Below are 17,709 nucleotides of genomic sequence, written 5' to 3' on the forward strand. Positions count from 1 at the left end.
ATTTTATGATCACTCAAAATCACTTCAATTACCGACGATTTTATTTATCAGAACACATTTGAGTTCAGGATATTACGTCATTCACAAAGTATTTTGCGCAAATAAAAATCTGCGGATACAAGACTCGTGGCTTATATATTTGTATTGCAAATTGTTTCACGTCGAATTCTTAATATTATTACAGTGAGATTTTGTATAAATACCGTCAGCGTGGGCACTTTAGTCCCACTCGTGTTTTAGCTGCAATGAAGTTGTACTTACGTGACTGTTTAATGAATGATAGAATGAATGAGTATACTTTATTTGCATTATATAATATAGGAATATTTACCAGAGAGATACTTTGTACAAAAGTTCTTTGCTTGGGCACCTCTGTCCCATTCGTGTTTCAACCGTAAAGCAGTTGTGTTTACATGGCTGTGTTTCGGTAGAGAGGATGGGATATGGCGTGAATTTACAGGATACAGAGGAATAACACCCGAGTCCTCAGGAATCGCAACGCATGGGGGGTATCATGGGCGAAACAGTATACTCTGTTATGTCCATGGCACTGCTTATGTCTATAGGCGACGGTTACCACTTTCCATCAGGTGAGCCGTCAGTTTGTTTGCCATTCTAAGTTGTATAAAAAAAAATAAGAAATACGAGTAAGCAAGACAATTAATAAATGTAACGATACAGTTGTATAAGTACAGTAAGGCGGTCTTAATGTTATTTTTAACTAGTATTTAACAGTAACATCATTGTTAGTAATACGGAGTCCCGATCTCATTGCTCTAGCAATATATTTTGTCAGGTCGACTTCCATGTGGCGCCCACTGGACAACCATCGTAATGAATTCCTGTGGTGTCCTGCCAGCCTATACTAATGGCCACTAATGTATGGCGTAGATGGGGTTACCAATTCATTACCATTCATTAAAAAAAATGTTAACATATCAGAGTCTCTAACTTTTATTGAACCCATTAATCTGGCCTTTACGTATGCATGTGAGCAGTATTTATATATTTTTATGTATTTGTGTAGGTGTTTATATGCATGTACGTATATATATATGTATGTGTGTGTGTGTGTGTGTGTGTGTGTATGTATAATAATAAGTAGGGATATACATTTACATTATTACATGTATCACATCTCTTTATTTTAGAAATAATAGAATTTCATCGTGCCTCCGACCAAACTATTTATAATTACTCCTCTCCATCCAAAGGTTGCCTGGAAGAGATCGCTTTTAGCGATAAGGTCGCCCATTGTTTTCTCATTGTGATTATTTCTTGTAATTGTAGTATATTTATAATAAGTTTACTGTTGTAATCTTTTGGAGGAATCAATAAAGAGTATCTATCTATCTGGCCTTCTAAAGTTAATGATCTTAGTAAGTTATAAACCTACGAATAAATCTATGAGTTAATTTAGTTACGGGCCCGAGGCTTATGAGAGTAAGTTTGTTCATAACGACATCGCGTGCCTCAGCCGGGAACAAAGTTAGCCAATTCAGTGAGATTAACGAACTTGGTGGGCTAATATTCTATGGAATTCAGAATTATGTGTAGATAATTTTATGTGTAGTAAAAAAGAAAAAAAAAACGAAAAAATTAAAAATAATCATTGAAATCCGTTTTGAATTGTCGTATTGATTGTCTTATCTTTGTAATAATGACCTTCTTTTTTTGAAGTATCTTTAAAAAAAGAGACGTCGATGTCAGTTCAAAATCTGAGGAGATCACATGTAATACGCAAAAATAAGTCAGTCGATGCAAAAATAAGTAAGATTATTCTCCATTTTGAAGTTAGTTAAAAATAATAATATTATAAAAATAATAAATGTGCAAGTTTGTAAATATGTTTAGATGTTTGAATGAAATTTGGTACACGATCAAGTTACGTTCTAATCTAACACATATTTTATATACCGATTCATACGAGTAAAACTGCGAGAAATATCTAGTAAAAAAAAATAATAGAGATTCCAAGATATATGTGTTTTTGGTTTGTAAACCAAGGAACTCATGAGTTCATTGGTTTTGATCAAAGGTCATATGACCTCTGTCGTTATGTATGACACAGAATGGAATGAATCATCGATGCTTGAGAAATGTGTGAAGACCGCAACAATGCATGCACGCACAATTCGGAAATTGTGAGCCATATGTCTATTTGTTATCAAGACTAAATTCATAACAATTCAAACTTAAACGTATTAGAAATTAAGTCCACATTGCTTCTGAAAGATTTCATTGTAATATCAAATAGAAATTTTGAATTTAGAATTTTTATTTAAAGTTTTAGCGCTAAAACCGGCCTCACTACGGCATAGAATCCTTCAAAAAAGTGTATTAAGATTTCTTATAAGTTGGTAACGCGCGCGTGACATCCCTATTGTTACAGACGTCCAGAGGCTACGGTAACCCCGTTCACCATCAGACAGGCCGTATCCTTGTCTGCCACTATAGTAGTATAAAAAAAAATTTTTCGAAAAGGCGTGATAATAAAAAATAATAAAGTATATTCGACTGAAAACTTAGTATAGATTCAACAGCGAGCTGTGTACGGACAGCAGCGACGCGGTACGAACCACCGGCCAAAGTTTTAATGGAGTGTGGGCAATAAACTCGCGCCATTATGCCAACCGTCCCCTCATGTGACCCTAATTATGTTACGTAATGAACATTTTATTACTCTATGCATGTAAAGTATTGTAATTGTTGGTAAAAAGGTCTTAATTTATACGCTTAGATTATATGGATGGAGGAAGCTCGTATTATGGAGCAATTGCTTCTGTACTGGGTGCGAGTCAGTGGAATACTTTTTTTTTACAACATAGGGGGCAAACGAGCATGCTGCTCACCTGATGGTAAGTGACTACCGCCGCCCATGATCACCCACAACACCAACGGCATTGCATGTGTGCTGCCGGCCTTTTAAAAAGGAGTATACTCTTTTCTTGAAGGTAATGTTGTCTTTATGTTGTCTTTTCTTTAAGGGATTGTTGGTAATAGACACTAAGGGTCCCATTGCTACCTAACCAAACCAGGTCGACCTCCACGTGGTGCCACCTGGAACCATCGTGCTGTATTCCAGGCCTATTCATCACGATGGGCTAACTGATTTGCTTTAAACAGACACTTAACATAAAAGCTATGTGACAGAACTATTTGGCATCTATTCAATTGCCTATAAATTGTAGGCATGCATAAGCACAATAAATACTTCATTTTTATACCAAAATACGGTTGCGATCTACGATACTATTCATAACTAGCGGCCCGTCCCGGCTTCGCACGGGTGGACATTTTTACATTTTAAAAAATAGCCATTAAGGCTGCACACGCGACGGAAGCTTAAAAATTTTGTAACTTCTCCCGTTTTCCCAATATTTCCCTTCACTGCTCTGCTGCTATTGATCGTAGCGTGATGAAAGTATACTACAACCTACCCAGGAGTATGAAGTATAATTGTACCAAGTTTCGTTAAAATCCGTCGAGTAGTTTTTGTTTCTATAACGAACATACAGGCAGACAGACAAAAATTTTATTGATTGCATTTTTGGCATCAGTATCGATCACTGATCATCGCCTGATAGTTATTTTGGAAATATATTTCATGTACAGAATTGACCACTCTACAGATTTATTACAAGTACAGAGTATAGATAGATAATTGTGTCAAGGTAAATAAATTCACTGTACATACAAAAATATCGCAAACGATATCCGATAAAGTGTATGTACGATAAAAATATAGCACCAATTTATCAATGTGCTACTATACTTTTATCGACCGACTTCAAAAAGAAGGAAGCTGTTTTTTTATGTATGTTACCTCATAACTCTGATAGTTTTAAACCGATTTGGAAAATTCTTTTTGTATTTGAAAGAATATGTTTACAGATTATTTCTATAGAAGTTTTATCAAAATTGGTTCGGTAGTTCTGTTTTTAAATCAAAATAGCTAGTTTTGCCAGAAGTAAAGTTGGGTTTTTTGCGAGACATATATATATATATTGTTATGGAAGCACTTCCAGTATGTGGCACGTCTAGTGATCTTAAATCAGTGTAATTATATATCTGTGTTTAGGTCGCTATGGTAACTAGATGTTCAAATATGGTTGTTGATTGTAACATAAAATATATTATTCTTTGCTAATTCTCTTTATTCTCTTTAATATGGTAGCAGAGCGTTCGCGACCTCGGTAAATAGATAGTTTGTAAAGAACAAAGGTTCGGAGAGAGTGTAAACATGTCTACAAATGTAAAACTCGACATTCGACCGTTCGACGGAACTAACTGGACCACTTGGAAATTTCAAGTGTTGATGCTGTTGAGAACACACGCCGGAACCTTGGAAGTGGTTCAAGGGACACTCACAAAGCCAACACATCCAAGTACCACTGCCACACCGGGAGCTATATCGACTTATAAAGCAGAGTACGATGCTTATGAGCGAATCAATAGCACAGCATTTTTACTACTCACCACCAATATGACAGAGAAAATGCTCGCCAAAGTTATGCGTTTTACTACAGCTAAAGAAGCTTGGGATGAACTGAACCGGCTTTATGAAAGAGTATCACAAGATCGCTTTTATGATGTCTGCATGCAATTCTTTGGATACAAGCTTGATCCTACTCACGATATGGGGACACACTTGACTACAGCAAAGAATTTATGGCATGAAGTAAATCTGATCTTAATGAAACAAGGCAAGACCGAACTACCAGAGATGTTGTTGATATGTAAAATTATGGATTCACTTCCTGAGGAGTACTTCAATTTCAAATCTAGTTGGGCCTTGATGTCAGTGAATGATCATACGATAGAGAACTTGACTACTCAGCTGTGCGCATATGAAAGGTCTTTAAAGAAAAATATAGATGAAGGTGAAAGTAGCAATGAACTTCTTATGGTACGAGGTGAGAAACGTAATGAGAAGCAAAGTAAAAAGAAAAAGTTCAAATGCAACTATTGTGGAGAAGGATTTCACAAAGTCAGGTCATGTAAAAAGTGGATTGCGGATGGTAGACCTCCAAAACCTCAAAAGCAATCTACGAATGCAGTAATGTCGACAGGTCTAGCTCTAGCTTGCAATGATAAAAATCTTCATAAAGAATCATGGTACGTAGATAACGGCGCGACAAATCACGTAACTAATAGGAGAGATGTATTCCAGTCTTTCGAGTACTTTCATGATCCTCATACAATTACGACTGCTAACGGGGACGGAATTGAAGCCATTGGCAAAGGCTCTATCCAACTTGAAGCTGATGTAAATGGACAAAAACAGTTGATAACATTGACTAATGTATGGTATGTACCAAGTATACAACGAAACTTGTTCTCTGTACTAGCTGCGCAAGATGTGCTTAAAAATAGTCTTTTTCAATCAACTGCTCGATCATGTTGTATGAAGAATAATGGTAAAGTGATTTTGGTTGGAAATCGTGAGGAGAATGGTAGTTTATATAAATTAAATGTAAAACTATTAATGCCTAAAAATGAAGCAAATCTGTTATCGACGCTACAGAATCTTAAGCTGTATCATGAACGCTTAGGTCACCAAAATTGTCGTCATGTAGCTAAATTAATACAAAAAGAGCTTGGAATAAGGCTAGATTCCAGTTCTGCTGACATTTGTGAAGGCTGTATCTTCGGCAAGAGCCACAGAAAGAAGTTCGGAGAAAGACCTAAAGCTACCAAACCTGGAGAGCTAATTGTCACAGACGTTTGTGGACCATTTTCTTATTCAATTTCAAAATTTAAATATTATGTTCTGTTTAAAGATCAATACTCGAAATATCGTTGGATCTACTTTTTGAGACACAAGTCAGAGGTACACGCTCGCTTGAAGGAATTTCTAGCTGAAGTTAATACTTCTGGACACGTCATTCAAGGGTTGTTGAGCGATAATGGAGGAGAATTTGATAACGAACAGGTACGTAATACTTTAAAAGAATTTGGAATAAAGCAAATGTTGACAATGCCATATACTCCTGAACAAAATGGTTCTGCTGAAAGAGAGAATCGTACGATTGTGGAGATGACAAGAGCACTCATGCATGCTCATAATGAGATACCAAAAGGTTTATGGGCTGAAATATCTAAAGCTGCAGTCTATATACTCAATAGAACGGGACCAACTCCAGTAGATGGAAAGTCACCGCATGAGCTATGGTATAATAAAAAGCCAAAAATAAATCATCTCAGAATTATAGGATGCAATTGCTATGTACATATCCCAAAACAGAAAAGATTTAGAAAATTAGAGAGTAAAGCCGAGAAAGGAATACTTATTGGGTATGATGGAGATGAAGGATATCGCGTTTACGATGTGAAAAATCTGAAATTGATGAGATCACGTGATGTAGTATTTGATGAAAAATCTTTACTAGAAAAACGCAAGATTGACAAACCTCCAGAAAAACCTAATGTAGAGCCAGCAGGAAATAAAACATATGTACTACCAATACCTTCTGCAAATTGTGGAACTGATGATGATTCTCATTTAAATTCACATATAGAGACAAATGGTAGGGATGAAAATATTGAATCGTTTAGAGAAGATAATGAAAGGGATGAAAATGAAATAGAGGCAACGATGGGGCGACAACTTCGTGATCGTAGCCGAATTAAACCTCCTGTGAGATTCAATTTTGAGGAAGTTATTAATGAGGCTATATCTGTTTCTGAGTCATCTTTATACCAAAAAGTCATAAACAGTCCTGAAAAGGATAAGTGGATTGAGGCAATGAATAAAGAAATTAATTCATTATATGAGAATGAGACATTGAAAATGACAGATTTGCTAAAGAACAGAAAAGGATTACAATGCAAATGAGTATTTAAAATTAAAAATGAATCTTAATATGCCTACTCTACGCATTGACTCTACAATCAAATTAGTACATAATCCATCATATGAACTACACCATAAAGCAAAACATAGCCGATACACTTCTGTGTAAGACACTGTGTATGTGAAAGAGAAGTCACTATAGAAGAAGTATCAACTGAAGAACAGCTTGCTAATATTCTTACGAAGCCTGTTTACAAGCCAATGCTAATAAAGCTATATAATGAGTTTGGCTTGAAAAAGGAGAGGGAATGTTATGGAAGCACTTCCAGTATGTGGCACGTCTAGTGATCTTAAATCAGTGTAATTATATATCTGTGTTTAGGTCGCTATGGTAACTAGATGTTCAAATATGGTTGTTGATTGTAACATAAAATATATTATTCTTTGCTAATTCTCTTTATTCTCTTTAATATATATATATATATATATATATATATATATATATATATATATATATATATATAAATTAATGCCACTTAACGTGGCATTTTCACCTATCCAAACCAAATGTTTAGGCTTTGTTCGGATTATTTAGTAAGTGATTTATGTGAAATTTGTACAAAATCGATCGAGCGGTTCTTCATTTATTACATTTTTTGTAGCAAACGAATTCAATAAATAGCGGATCATTTTGTTAATGGGGATTTTTGTATCAAATTCAAACTTTTTTTTTAAGATGGGGATTGTGCTGTCAAATTGAAACTTGACACTTTCAGTGTTGACAGTACAAGCATTACAAGGTCATTTCAATTTGAACGTGCTTCGATTAAAGCAAATTGTCAGCAATATTGATGTATTTTTTTTTTTAATATTTCACTTTATACGTAGCGAATCACGTACCGGGCCGCTAGTCTTTATATATTTTATACTAGAAATCCGATATTTAACCTATATTACTTACTAAAAATGTAACTATAGGTTTTTTTGAGTTAATAATTATAAATAAACAATCAAATCTTTCCTTTTTATAATATTACTGTAGATATTTAAGACTAGCTGCTCGCTCTGACTTTGCACGAGTGTTCTAATGAAGAAAATGCGATCAAATCTTGTCGAGAGCACGTCCCAAAACCTGAAGATAGATAGATAAAAAGAGTTGAAAAGTATCACAGGAACATAGGTTACGTTTTTTTATATGAATGATAATGGAATGGTAGCTCCGCCTACGCCAACGATATAAACTGTCGGGGCACCAGTGAGGAATGATAGGTGAGAATGAAAAACCATGTTAGTTAGCCCATCGTGATGAATACAGCAGGAATTCAGCACGATGGTTTCCAGGAGGAAGCACGTGGAGGTCGTCCTGACGGGTATATTGCTAGCAATAGGACTGGTAATCCGCATCACTAATAATCCTATCCCCCCGTAGGTTATGTTAGGTATGAAGAGTGTCCTCTTGTCAATTTTCTCAAATCTTATCAAATTGTGACAATGTCACAGCTCAATCCACATCGAAACGAAGCAATTTTTCCCGCGTTATACCTAACTACTTACACACGCACACACTATCACATGTACAGACGTTACTTGTTACTGTAGTTGTGACAATCACGGATCGTGGCGTTTTTGTACGAAGTGTTCGAGCTGTGGTAATACCTAGCTAATACTAAAGATCGGTTCAAAAGCGAGTTGAACCTGAAAAACGGGCTCCATACGTATTGACAAGCAATTTACTGCTTACTAACGTAAGAAACGCGCATCTCTGAGACAGCATAATGACTGTATTGACGTGCAACAAGCGCATTTATCTCTGTAAAAAAAAAAAACAAAGGCTTCAATTATGAAAAAAAAATATAGACTAGCTGTGAGGTATTATCAGTATTCTTTTTTTAAATTTTTTAAAATAATAAACTACACTAATGCTCGATGAATGATGAGACCAGCGTTGCCAGATTAGATATTTTAATTTCGCAATTTTGGGTAAAAATTTTTAAGTTAGCGAAATTTTGGACGAACGAAATCCTTGGAGAAATGCGAATTGGGCATATTTTTTTAACAGCTTTAGCACTTGTAAATGGTTCAGAAGAATTCGTACATAAATACAATCAAAATATGAATGACTGTAGTAAAATTAGAGAACGTAATAAGAGAAAGAGAGAGAAAGAGTATTATATGCTAAAAGTAAGAAGGGATTTTTTTCGTCGTTCGGCTCCAAAATTTTGAAAAATTCATGATAGGCCTAATACGAAGTCGCAGGTAAGAAGTAGTTTTAAAAATAAAGCTTTTAACTCTATGAACATTTCTGTAGTCACAGGCTTTGTGCAGTAATAAAGTGCATTGGCCGACATTATCTTACAAGTAATCTCGCCCGCGGTTGTGATTATCAGATAAGATTGTTACGAACAATATCCCTTCATGAATGCCTGTAATACTTAATCACAAATAATAATTCATTGAACCTCAGGGTAATAAATATTTAAATATTTAAGTTAAAAAAATGTTTAAGTTTAATAATGAAAATTAATGAATTAATGTATTATGTATAGATGATCAGAACTTTGTAGCATTTAGTTCATTAATATATAAACATTTTAAATAAATGTGTGGTCCCGGTATAGAATTGGCCAATCCTTCCTTTCCTGTGGGTGTCGTAAGAGGCGACTAAGGGAATTTAATGGTAGACAGATGAGCAGCAGCGTCCCTATTAAAAAGTATATAAATTGTATAGAAAGTATACAAATGTATCTACATGTCCTCTATTAACAAATATATATATATATATATATATATATATAGTGTACATAGTGGGCGAGTATTAATATATATGCCCTTAAGAGAAGCAAAATTGAATAAATGAATGTCGGAATGTTCGTGAGTATGTGTGAATGTGTATTGTGTAATCCATGTTATATTATTATTAGTATTATACATATATATTATACATATTATACATATATTATACATTATTATACATATATTAATTATTATCGTTAATTTCACACCTAACACATAGAAAGCTCGAATATAAAGTTAATAATTAACCACAAGTTAACCGGATCTGAAAAGTACAGAGCATGCGAGTATGTGTGTTAGATCGCAACACGCATATGCATTATGCTAATGTATGCACAATCATTGCCAGCGTTGCATAAAAACATCCATTTGTCTAGTGTATAAAGAAAAGATGCACTTAACAATCAAGCGAGTAACTGGCAATCAATCATGTGGGTATTTACTGGTAGTTAGTTTTTGTTTGTATTCTATTAAACTTGTAACCTTTGTGGCACAGTGGTACACTATCCTGAGGGAGACTTTGTACAAAAGTTGTTCGCTTGGATACCTCTGTCCCTTTCGTGTTACAACCATAAAGCAGTTTTGTTTGCATAGCTGTGTTTCGGTTTGAAGGGTGGGATATGGCGTGAATTTACGGGGTACAGAGGAATAACACCTGAGTCCTCAGGAATGATAACGCATGGGGGGTATCATGGTCGAAACAGTATACTCAGTTATGTCCATAGTACTGCTCATGTCTATAGGCGACGGTTACCACTTTCCATCAGGTGGGCCGTCTGCTTGTTTGCCATTGTAAGTTGTATAAAAAATCCTCATTTTTTGCAATGTATGATAATGAAATGGTAACCTCGCCTGCGATAACGGTATACACTGGCGGGGCGCCAGTGAGGGAAGATAGGTGAGGATGAAAAGGCAGGTCCATTCCATTATCATCCATTAAAAAACCCATGTGTTGTCATTCCTGAGGATTTAGGTGTTATTCCTCTGTACCCTGTAAATTCACTGCCATATCCCACTGTTCAAACTGAAACACAGCCATGCAAATACAACTGCTTCACGGTAGAAACACGAATGGGACAGAGGTGCTCAAGCTAACGACTTTTATACAAAGTCTCCCTCTAGTACTGCAAATCTTTTCCTCTTTATAATATAAGCATGAAAAGTTATACAAATAAATACTGCAAAATGCATTTGTCTTAAGTGAACCCGACGCGCTTATGAGTAATATACCTACGTCGCAAACGAAAGAAAGCAATAACGTTGATCTTACAAATTGATAATATCCTGGTGGCATGCATCCATTTGTCTGAATTACAAGTGTAACATCTGACAGATTCCATTGCGGGCAATTATTGTTATTTACTATTCACATACTTTTTTTTTTGTATACAACTTAGAATGGCAAACAAGCTGACGGCCCACCTGATGGAAAGTGGTACCTATCGCCTATAGACATGAGCAGTACCATGTATATAATAGGGTATACTGTTTCGCCTATAATATCCCCCATGCGTTGTAAATTAACTATCATATCCCACCCTTCAAGCCGATACACGAATGGGACAGAGGTATCCAAGCAATCGACTTTTGTACAAAGTCTCCTTATGATAGTAACAAAGAGGTAGAAACTATTGACACTAGAGGGCGACACCCTCGCATAAATATATATATATATATATATAATACCTGGTTTTATGATAAACTAATTTGTACTGCTCATATCTTAAGACGACGGTTACCACTTTCCATCAGATGGGCCGTCAGCTCGTTTGCCATTCTAAGTTACATAAAAAAAATTATATATGGCAAAGTCGAGCTGAGTCATCATAGGACAAAACACTAAGTGGATTGCATGCAGTCACTAATGTTCGTAAGGAGCCGCTTATAAAAATTCAATTCCCGTAGCTTTGTCTCTGTTTACTGCTTTAATGCCACTGTAGCGTTGCATCCGATGAATACCTAATACACTTCGCAAAGAGCTCCGTTGCTAGGATGCTGATTATATGCAAATGGGAAAAACTGCAGTTAAATTGACCGATGGGCTTTGCAGTACACAGAGTTGGTATGCGATGGTGAACTAAACAATATTTATTTATTTATTCATATTAATATAATATTATTAATACTCGTATAGATATTTTTGTACTTTTCCATAGAACTCCACGATATCGTATGATTTTTCCGTGACAATACAATAGGAGAGTAAATTTTTTTTTACAACACAGGGTGCAAACGAGCATGCGGCTTACCTGATGGTAAGTGACTACCGCCGCCCATTATCACCCACAACACCAGCGGCATTGCAGGTGTGCTGCCCGCCTTTTAAAAAGGAATAAACTCTTTTCTTGAAGGTTATGTTGTCGTATCGGTTCGGAAATACTGCAGCTGGAAGTTGATTCCAAAGAATGGTTGTGCGTGGAAGAAAGTGCCTTGAAAAACGCACGGTGGAAGACCGCCACTCGTCCAGATGATTGGGATGAAACTTTAGTTTGTGGCGGGTTGTATGGTGGTGAAAATCAGCAGCAGGTAAATGTACGCATTTGTATGGAGACGCTTTTAAGTGTCGTAGACATGCACGACAGACACTCGAACACTGAAACTAGATATTTAAATACACGGACACCAGACACTCAGACATTCAGACATCAAACACTGAACCTGATAAATGCATTGTAGAGTTGCCGAAGTTGCAGAATTTCAGAACACAACTTCTGAGAATAATCAAACTATTGGCTGGTTAATGTATATTTTTTTAATGGGTGAAAATAGAATAGTAACCCCGTTTGCACTATCGATATATGCTGGTGGGGCACCAGTAATAGACGATGGGTGAGGATGAAGGTAGGTCAGTCAGTCCATCGGGAAGAATTCGACAAGAATTAATCACGATGGTTTCCAGGGAAACCGCGCGGTCGACCTGCTAGTAATAAGGCTGTTAAAACCCTTTACTAAGAAACCCTCTCCCCCTAGCTAATGTATATTAGGCGCGCCAAAAAAGGAATCATAATATAGAAATTCAAAGTTGGTCAGAAACAGAGAGAGAGACTACAGCATGGGGTTCTTCAAAAGGGGGGTAAAGAGGTTTCTTCAGGGTCAGCAACGCGCGCGTAATACCTCTGGTATTGCAGGCGTTCATAGGCTACGGTAACCGCTTACCATCAGGTGGGCCGTATGCTTGTTTGCCACCTCAGTGGTATAAAAAAAAAAAAAAAAAAACAGTCTAAATGATACTAAATGTAGGAAAATTCAAAAAATGTACTGTTTTTTTTTTTATTTTGGTAGGTCAGGGGTGTTCTTCTCTAGAAATCTGTTCGATTCTAGAATAAGGGCATACGGGTATGCGACCCCGGCCTTCCGAGCCGCTGCAGGGTCCCCCCTCTTTCCTTTCCCACATAAGTCCCTTATTCCTCTCATTTAATAATTTCCTTTATGCATTTCCAACGTTCCCTTCCTTTTTTCCTTAATCCTTTCCTCCAAACCGTAGGTGGTGGACACCACCAACAAATGCATTCCCAAAGAGGGTTGACGTCAGGCAGGCGGCCGGTCTTAAAACTATAAGCCAAATCCTTTAGTAATATGGATAAAACCATATTATGCCGACTCCAAATAATAATTGGGATAAGAAGTATGATGATTTTAGTACCTATATTTTTTGTACAGCAATGTTAAATAACGATTCCCATATCTAGCAACTGTTTTTCAATCGTCCGCCGCACTGTTACATTCGGCACGCAAAATATGTGTTTGTCAATTTTATCTTATCCAAATTTTATCAAAACCATACTGTGTCATTCTTCGCTTTAAAGCTTCTAGCGTTTTCCAGTAGGATTGTTATAAACAACAACGTGATAGCATTCTAGCTTCATTTTATCTTATCTAGTAATATTTTTTATGCAATGAATGGCAAACAAGGAAACGACAAACGTACAAAAATACCATGACAGCCCATAGCATCCTCTACAATACATATTCTTACTCTTGCTATTTCTGAAGATTGAGATATTCTGCCTTAGTATTTTCTAATTTCATCCCTATATCCTACCCCTCAAACCATGCAAATATAGCCATTTAACGCCAAACACAAATGCGACAAAGGTACTCATAAACCTACGAGTATTATGATGAACTGGTTAAATGTTTAAGATATTTTATGAATTATGAACAAACCTGTAAGGGATGCGTCGGCGTCTGACAGCTCTTTGGACGCTGGAACGGCTATCCCGTGATGACGAGGTCCCACCATCAAATCTCACAGCGGCGTTCCTCGCTTCAGCGCTTTTAGCGCTTTCCAGCAGGATCGCCGTGTACTTGGTGATCAACATCGTAACTCGATTTTCACACATTTACACTCACTTGTAACAGGAGCACACTTCACAATTCATAATTTAAAAAATTGGGAACATTTTAAATTCGATAATAAACTTGTTTTATTTTTATTATTCGTTATTTTTGAAATTGGAAGTTAAATTTTGTTTTCCAACACTGGCTTATAACTTTCAAAATTAGAACATAAATTTTAATTCAGTAAAGAATCTATTTTATTTTCTCTCTCGCTATTTTTGAATTTGGAAATTTAATTTTGATCACTAGCACTGGTCACTGGTATAAATTTTAATATTGCATTACAATTTTACGCAGAAAAAACCACTACTGCGCAAACGAAATTGTTTATGGTTTTGTTCTAGTTGTTTGCCGCGGATCGAGAAGTAGGTATTATTGTTGAGATATTTACACAATGACATCATACACTTTTCGCATTTCGAGAGATTGCAAAGAAAAAAGCAAATTATAGAGTAATATAACTTATTTTTCGAGTCAAGCATCGGAAAGGCCGGGGCGTACTGTCATACTGACACGGTACAGTGGTCACCTACCGGCGTTTACTGCATCCTGCCCGTCCTATGGCAGGAACTAGTGAATTATGCGTCAGTCACACCCACATACTTCGGATAAAAGCTTTTGATTGACTTTAATTTAGTCGGAAACTTGTAAGTAACTGTACGCATTGTCTCTATATCGAATGTTTTTAATATGTATCTAATTTTTTCTATTAATTTCAGTGGACAGTCCACTGTTAAACATAAGCCTCCTCCCATAGATTGCCATAAGGAATGGTCATAAGCCATCTACATTCTGCTGAACCTAAGCTTCCCGAATTCATAAGGGGGATTTTTCCAGTAGTTGCTACTCTTGGCAAGCGGATTGGCAACCACAGTAGGCCTTGGTGATGTTTTAAGAGGGACGCTGCTACCCATCCCTCGACTATTAATTTCCTATTCTATGGCGAGACCTCAAGGCATATATTTAGAACATTGTCAATTAATTTGTAATTGAATATTACACAAGAGCACTGTCTATATCGTCATCAAGTCAGAACTACGCTACTTCATCATCATCATCACCAAATCAGCCTTTAACTGTCCACTGCTGAACCTAAGCCTCCCATAAGGAGGATTTTGCCAGTAGTTGCCACGCTTGGCAGGCGGATTGGCAACCACAGTTAGGCTTTGGAGATGTTTTAAGAGGGATGCTGCTCCCCATACATCGTCCTCCCTTAGTCGTCTCTTACGACACCCACAGGAAAGGAAGGGGTAGCCTATTCTACGCCGGAACATCACGAGCACTGCATCGTAATTACTGGACGATAATTATTGAACGCTTATGAATGTAAACGTTCGTTTCACAGTAAACTCATTTTGTCCAATTAACAAGGAATATTCATGAACATTGCATATTCATCGACGCACTGATTATAAATTAGTTGTGAATTGGAATGATTTATTTATTAAAATAATTATATTTAGTCAGTTAATATCATTAGAAATATATACTTTTTGCTCTGCAAAAAAAAAAAAACACCTTTTAAAACACGATGAACAATAAGATACGTAAAGATGTTGAGAAAAACAAACTGTTTTTCTTTTAAATAGACAATAAAATACCGCAAAGTGGATAGATTCTTTTTTTTTATACAACTTAGAATGGCAAACAAGCTGACGGCCCACCTGATGGAAAGTGGTAACCGTCGCCTATAGACATGAGCAGTACCATGGACATAACAGAGTATACTGTTTCGCCCATGACACCCCTCATGCGTTGCCATTCCTGAAGACTCGGGTGTTATTCCTCCGTACCCAGTAAATTCACGCCATATCCCACCCTTCAAACCGAAACACAACCATGCAAACACAACTGCTTTACGGTTGAAACACGAATGGGACAGAGGTAGCCAAGCAAACGACTTTTGTACAAAGTCCTTACCCATATCTTTTTAAGATATATTTAATATGTAGATTAGTAAATTCAGCGTGATCAGAACTTAACGTGAACGTCACTGTTAACATTTAGTTAACTAATGTAAGCTCGTACACTTGTTCCATTCGGTTGATTACACAATAAACGAGAGGCGTTTGATCCTGCGACCTCGAGGATACACGAGTCCAACGCTCCATTAAGCTATTGTGACTTAATTAGTAAATTATTGACTACGTTATTTTTAACTGACTTTTAAAAAGGATAAAGTTCTTAATTACAAGAGAGAATTTTTTTTTCAACCGATTTAAAAAAAGGAAGTTCTAAATTCGTTTGTATTTATATTTTAATGTTTGTTACTTCTATTCATAACTCCGTCAGTTGTAAACCTTTTTAGATTTTTTTTTTATCTGAAAAGATATACTTACAGATTCGTACTATAGAAATTTTATAAATATCGGTTTGGTAATTTAGTAAATGTTTTTTTTTGGACTCAATCATTAATTATTTATTATGTATTTTGCGTGTTTTTACATATTTATTTATGTCTTTTTTGTATACATTTTTTTAATGTAATATAATAATAATTATTAGTGTAATATTAGTAATATATCTGTATTATAATGTAATGTAACAAACTTATCAAAATGCTTGTTAAACAAAATTGTAACTAACGTTGGTATTCCTAAAAAAATGAGGTTATGCAGTATGTTCGTAATTGATTTCTAATAAATCATTTTTAATATCACGCTAATCCTATATTCATAACATTGTTACAGTTGAACATGAGTTCAGCGGCGGTAGATGAGGTAATTAATTTTTTTTTTTTAATATTTACAAAAATCTGTAATAATTATTTGTCATATCCACTAAAAGCGATTATTTTTTTAAATTAAACAAATAGTAATAATTAATAATAATTGTATTGGTTTATATAAAATATATATTGCCATGTGGTTCCGGCATAGAATATGCCACCTCTTCCTTTCCCGTGGGTGTCGTAAGAAACGACTAAGGGAGGGCGATGGATAGGCAGCAGCGTCCCTCTTAAAACATCTCTAAAGTGCCTAAGTGCTGTTGTCAATCCCCCTGCCAAACGTGGCAACAGCATCAGTGGACAGTTAAAGGCTGATATGATGATATAAAATATAATGCACCATTTCGAATATAATTCATTCACCATTTTATGAAATCGGTAATATTTACACAATTTATTTGCAGGTTGGAAGGTAATTTGTAAGTAAATAATGTACTTAACTGCACATCTTCCTTCGAACTTAAACTGCATAAGTTATGCCCAGAGAAACGGGTAAAATTATTAAAGAGTCCCGTTTTATGTCGTTTGATTGCCGAACGCAATAAAAGCGGTATCTGGCATAATAAATGCTTTCATTTAAATTTAGCATTCTCGCTTCACAAATACGGATTTGTGTCACATATTTAATGTGTTATAAAACATCCGAACACACTTTTAGCGTGTTTCGGAAAGCTTCTTTAAAATAAGACGACGATGTGTACGAGTATGAATGTGGCTCATTAAAACATTGTATGGTTTATTAAATCATTCATAATTCATAAGCCTAAAATCTAAGCAGATTATTATTTAGTTACTTTTTTTACAAAAGAGGACTTAACGCCTGATGGCACTCTCAACCAGTGCCACGCCAGAGGGAGCAAATGGCGATACGGAGATTTAAAAAAAATGTAATTTAGATGAATATTTTGAGAGATAACAACAATTTAAAACAAAATACCACCGTGTGTCGGGACCACACGGTGGTTTTTTGTGTATAAATATAAAAATTATATAAAAATTAAACTGCTGAACCGATATTGATAAAATTTCTATAGAGCCTCAGATTGGCCCC

The 17,709-nt window shown here is 35.8% G+C and overlaps 1 protein-coding gene across 7 annotated transcripts in view; it reads right to left on the reverse strand.

The window, feature by feature from the left end:
• The window catches only part of LOC113509955 (protein sprint), a 365,904-nt gene that overhangs the window by 211,714 nt on the left and 136,481 nt on the right, over positions 1 to 17,709 (reverse strand). For 5 of the 7 annotated variants that reach the window (XM_052894344.1, XM_052894345.1, XM_052894341.1 and 2 more), the window contains exon 2: positions 13,757 to 14,270. The exons of the other annotated variants lie outside the window; for them this stretch is intronic. In XM_052894344.1, the coding sequence (XP_052750304.1) occupies positions 13,757 to 13,932 (176 nt within the window). In that variant the 5' untranslated portion in view covers positions 13,933 to 14,270. The remainder of the gene's footprint in view (positions 1 to 13,756; positions 14,271 to 17,709) is intronic. 7 annotated transcript variants of the gene reach the window in all.

The sequence above is a fragment of the Galleria mellonella genome, unplaced genomic scaffold (assembly GCF_026898425.1).
Source record: "Galleria mellonella isolate WM207_F2 unplaced genomic scaffold, CSIRO_AGI_GalMel_v1 utg21, whole genome shotgun sequence".
NCBI classification, from domain to species: domain Eukaryota; kingdom Metazoa; phylum Arthropoda; class Insecta; order Lepidoptera; family Pyralidae; genus Galleria; species Galleria mellonella.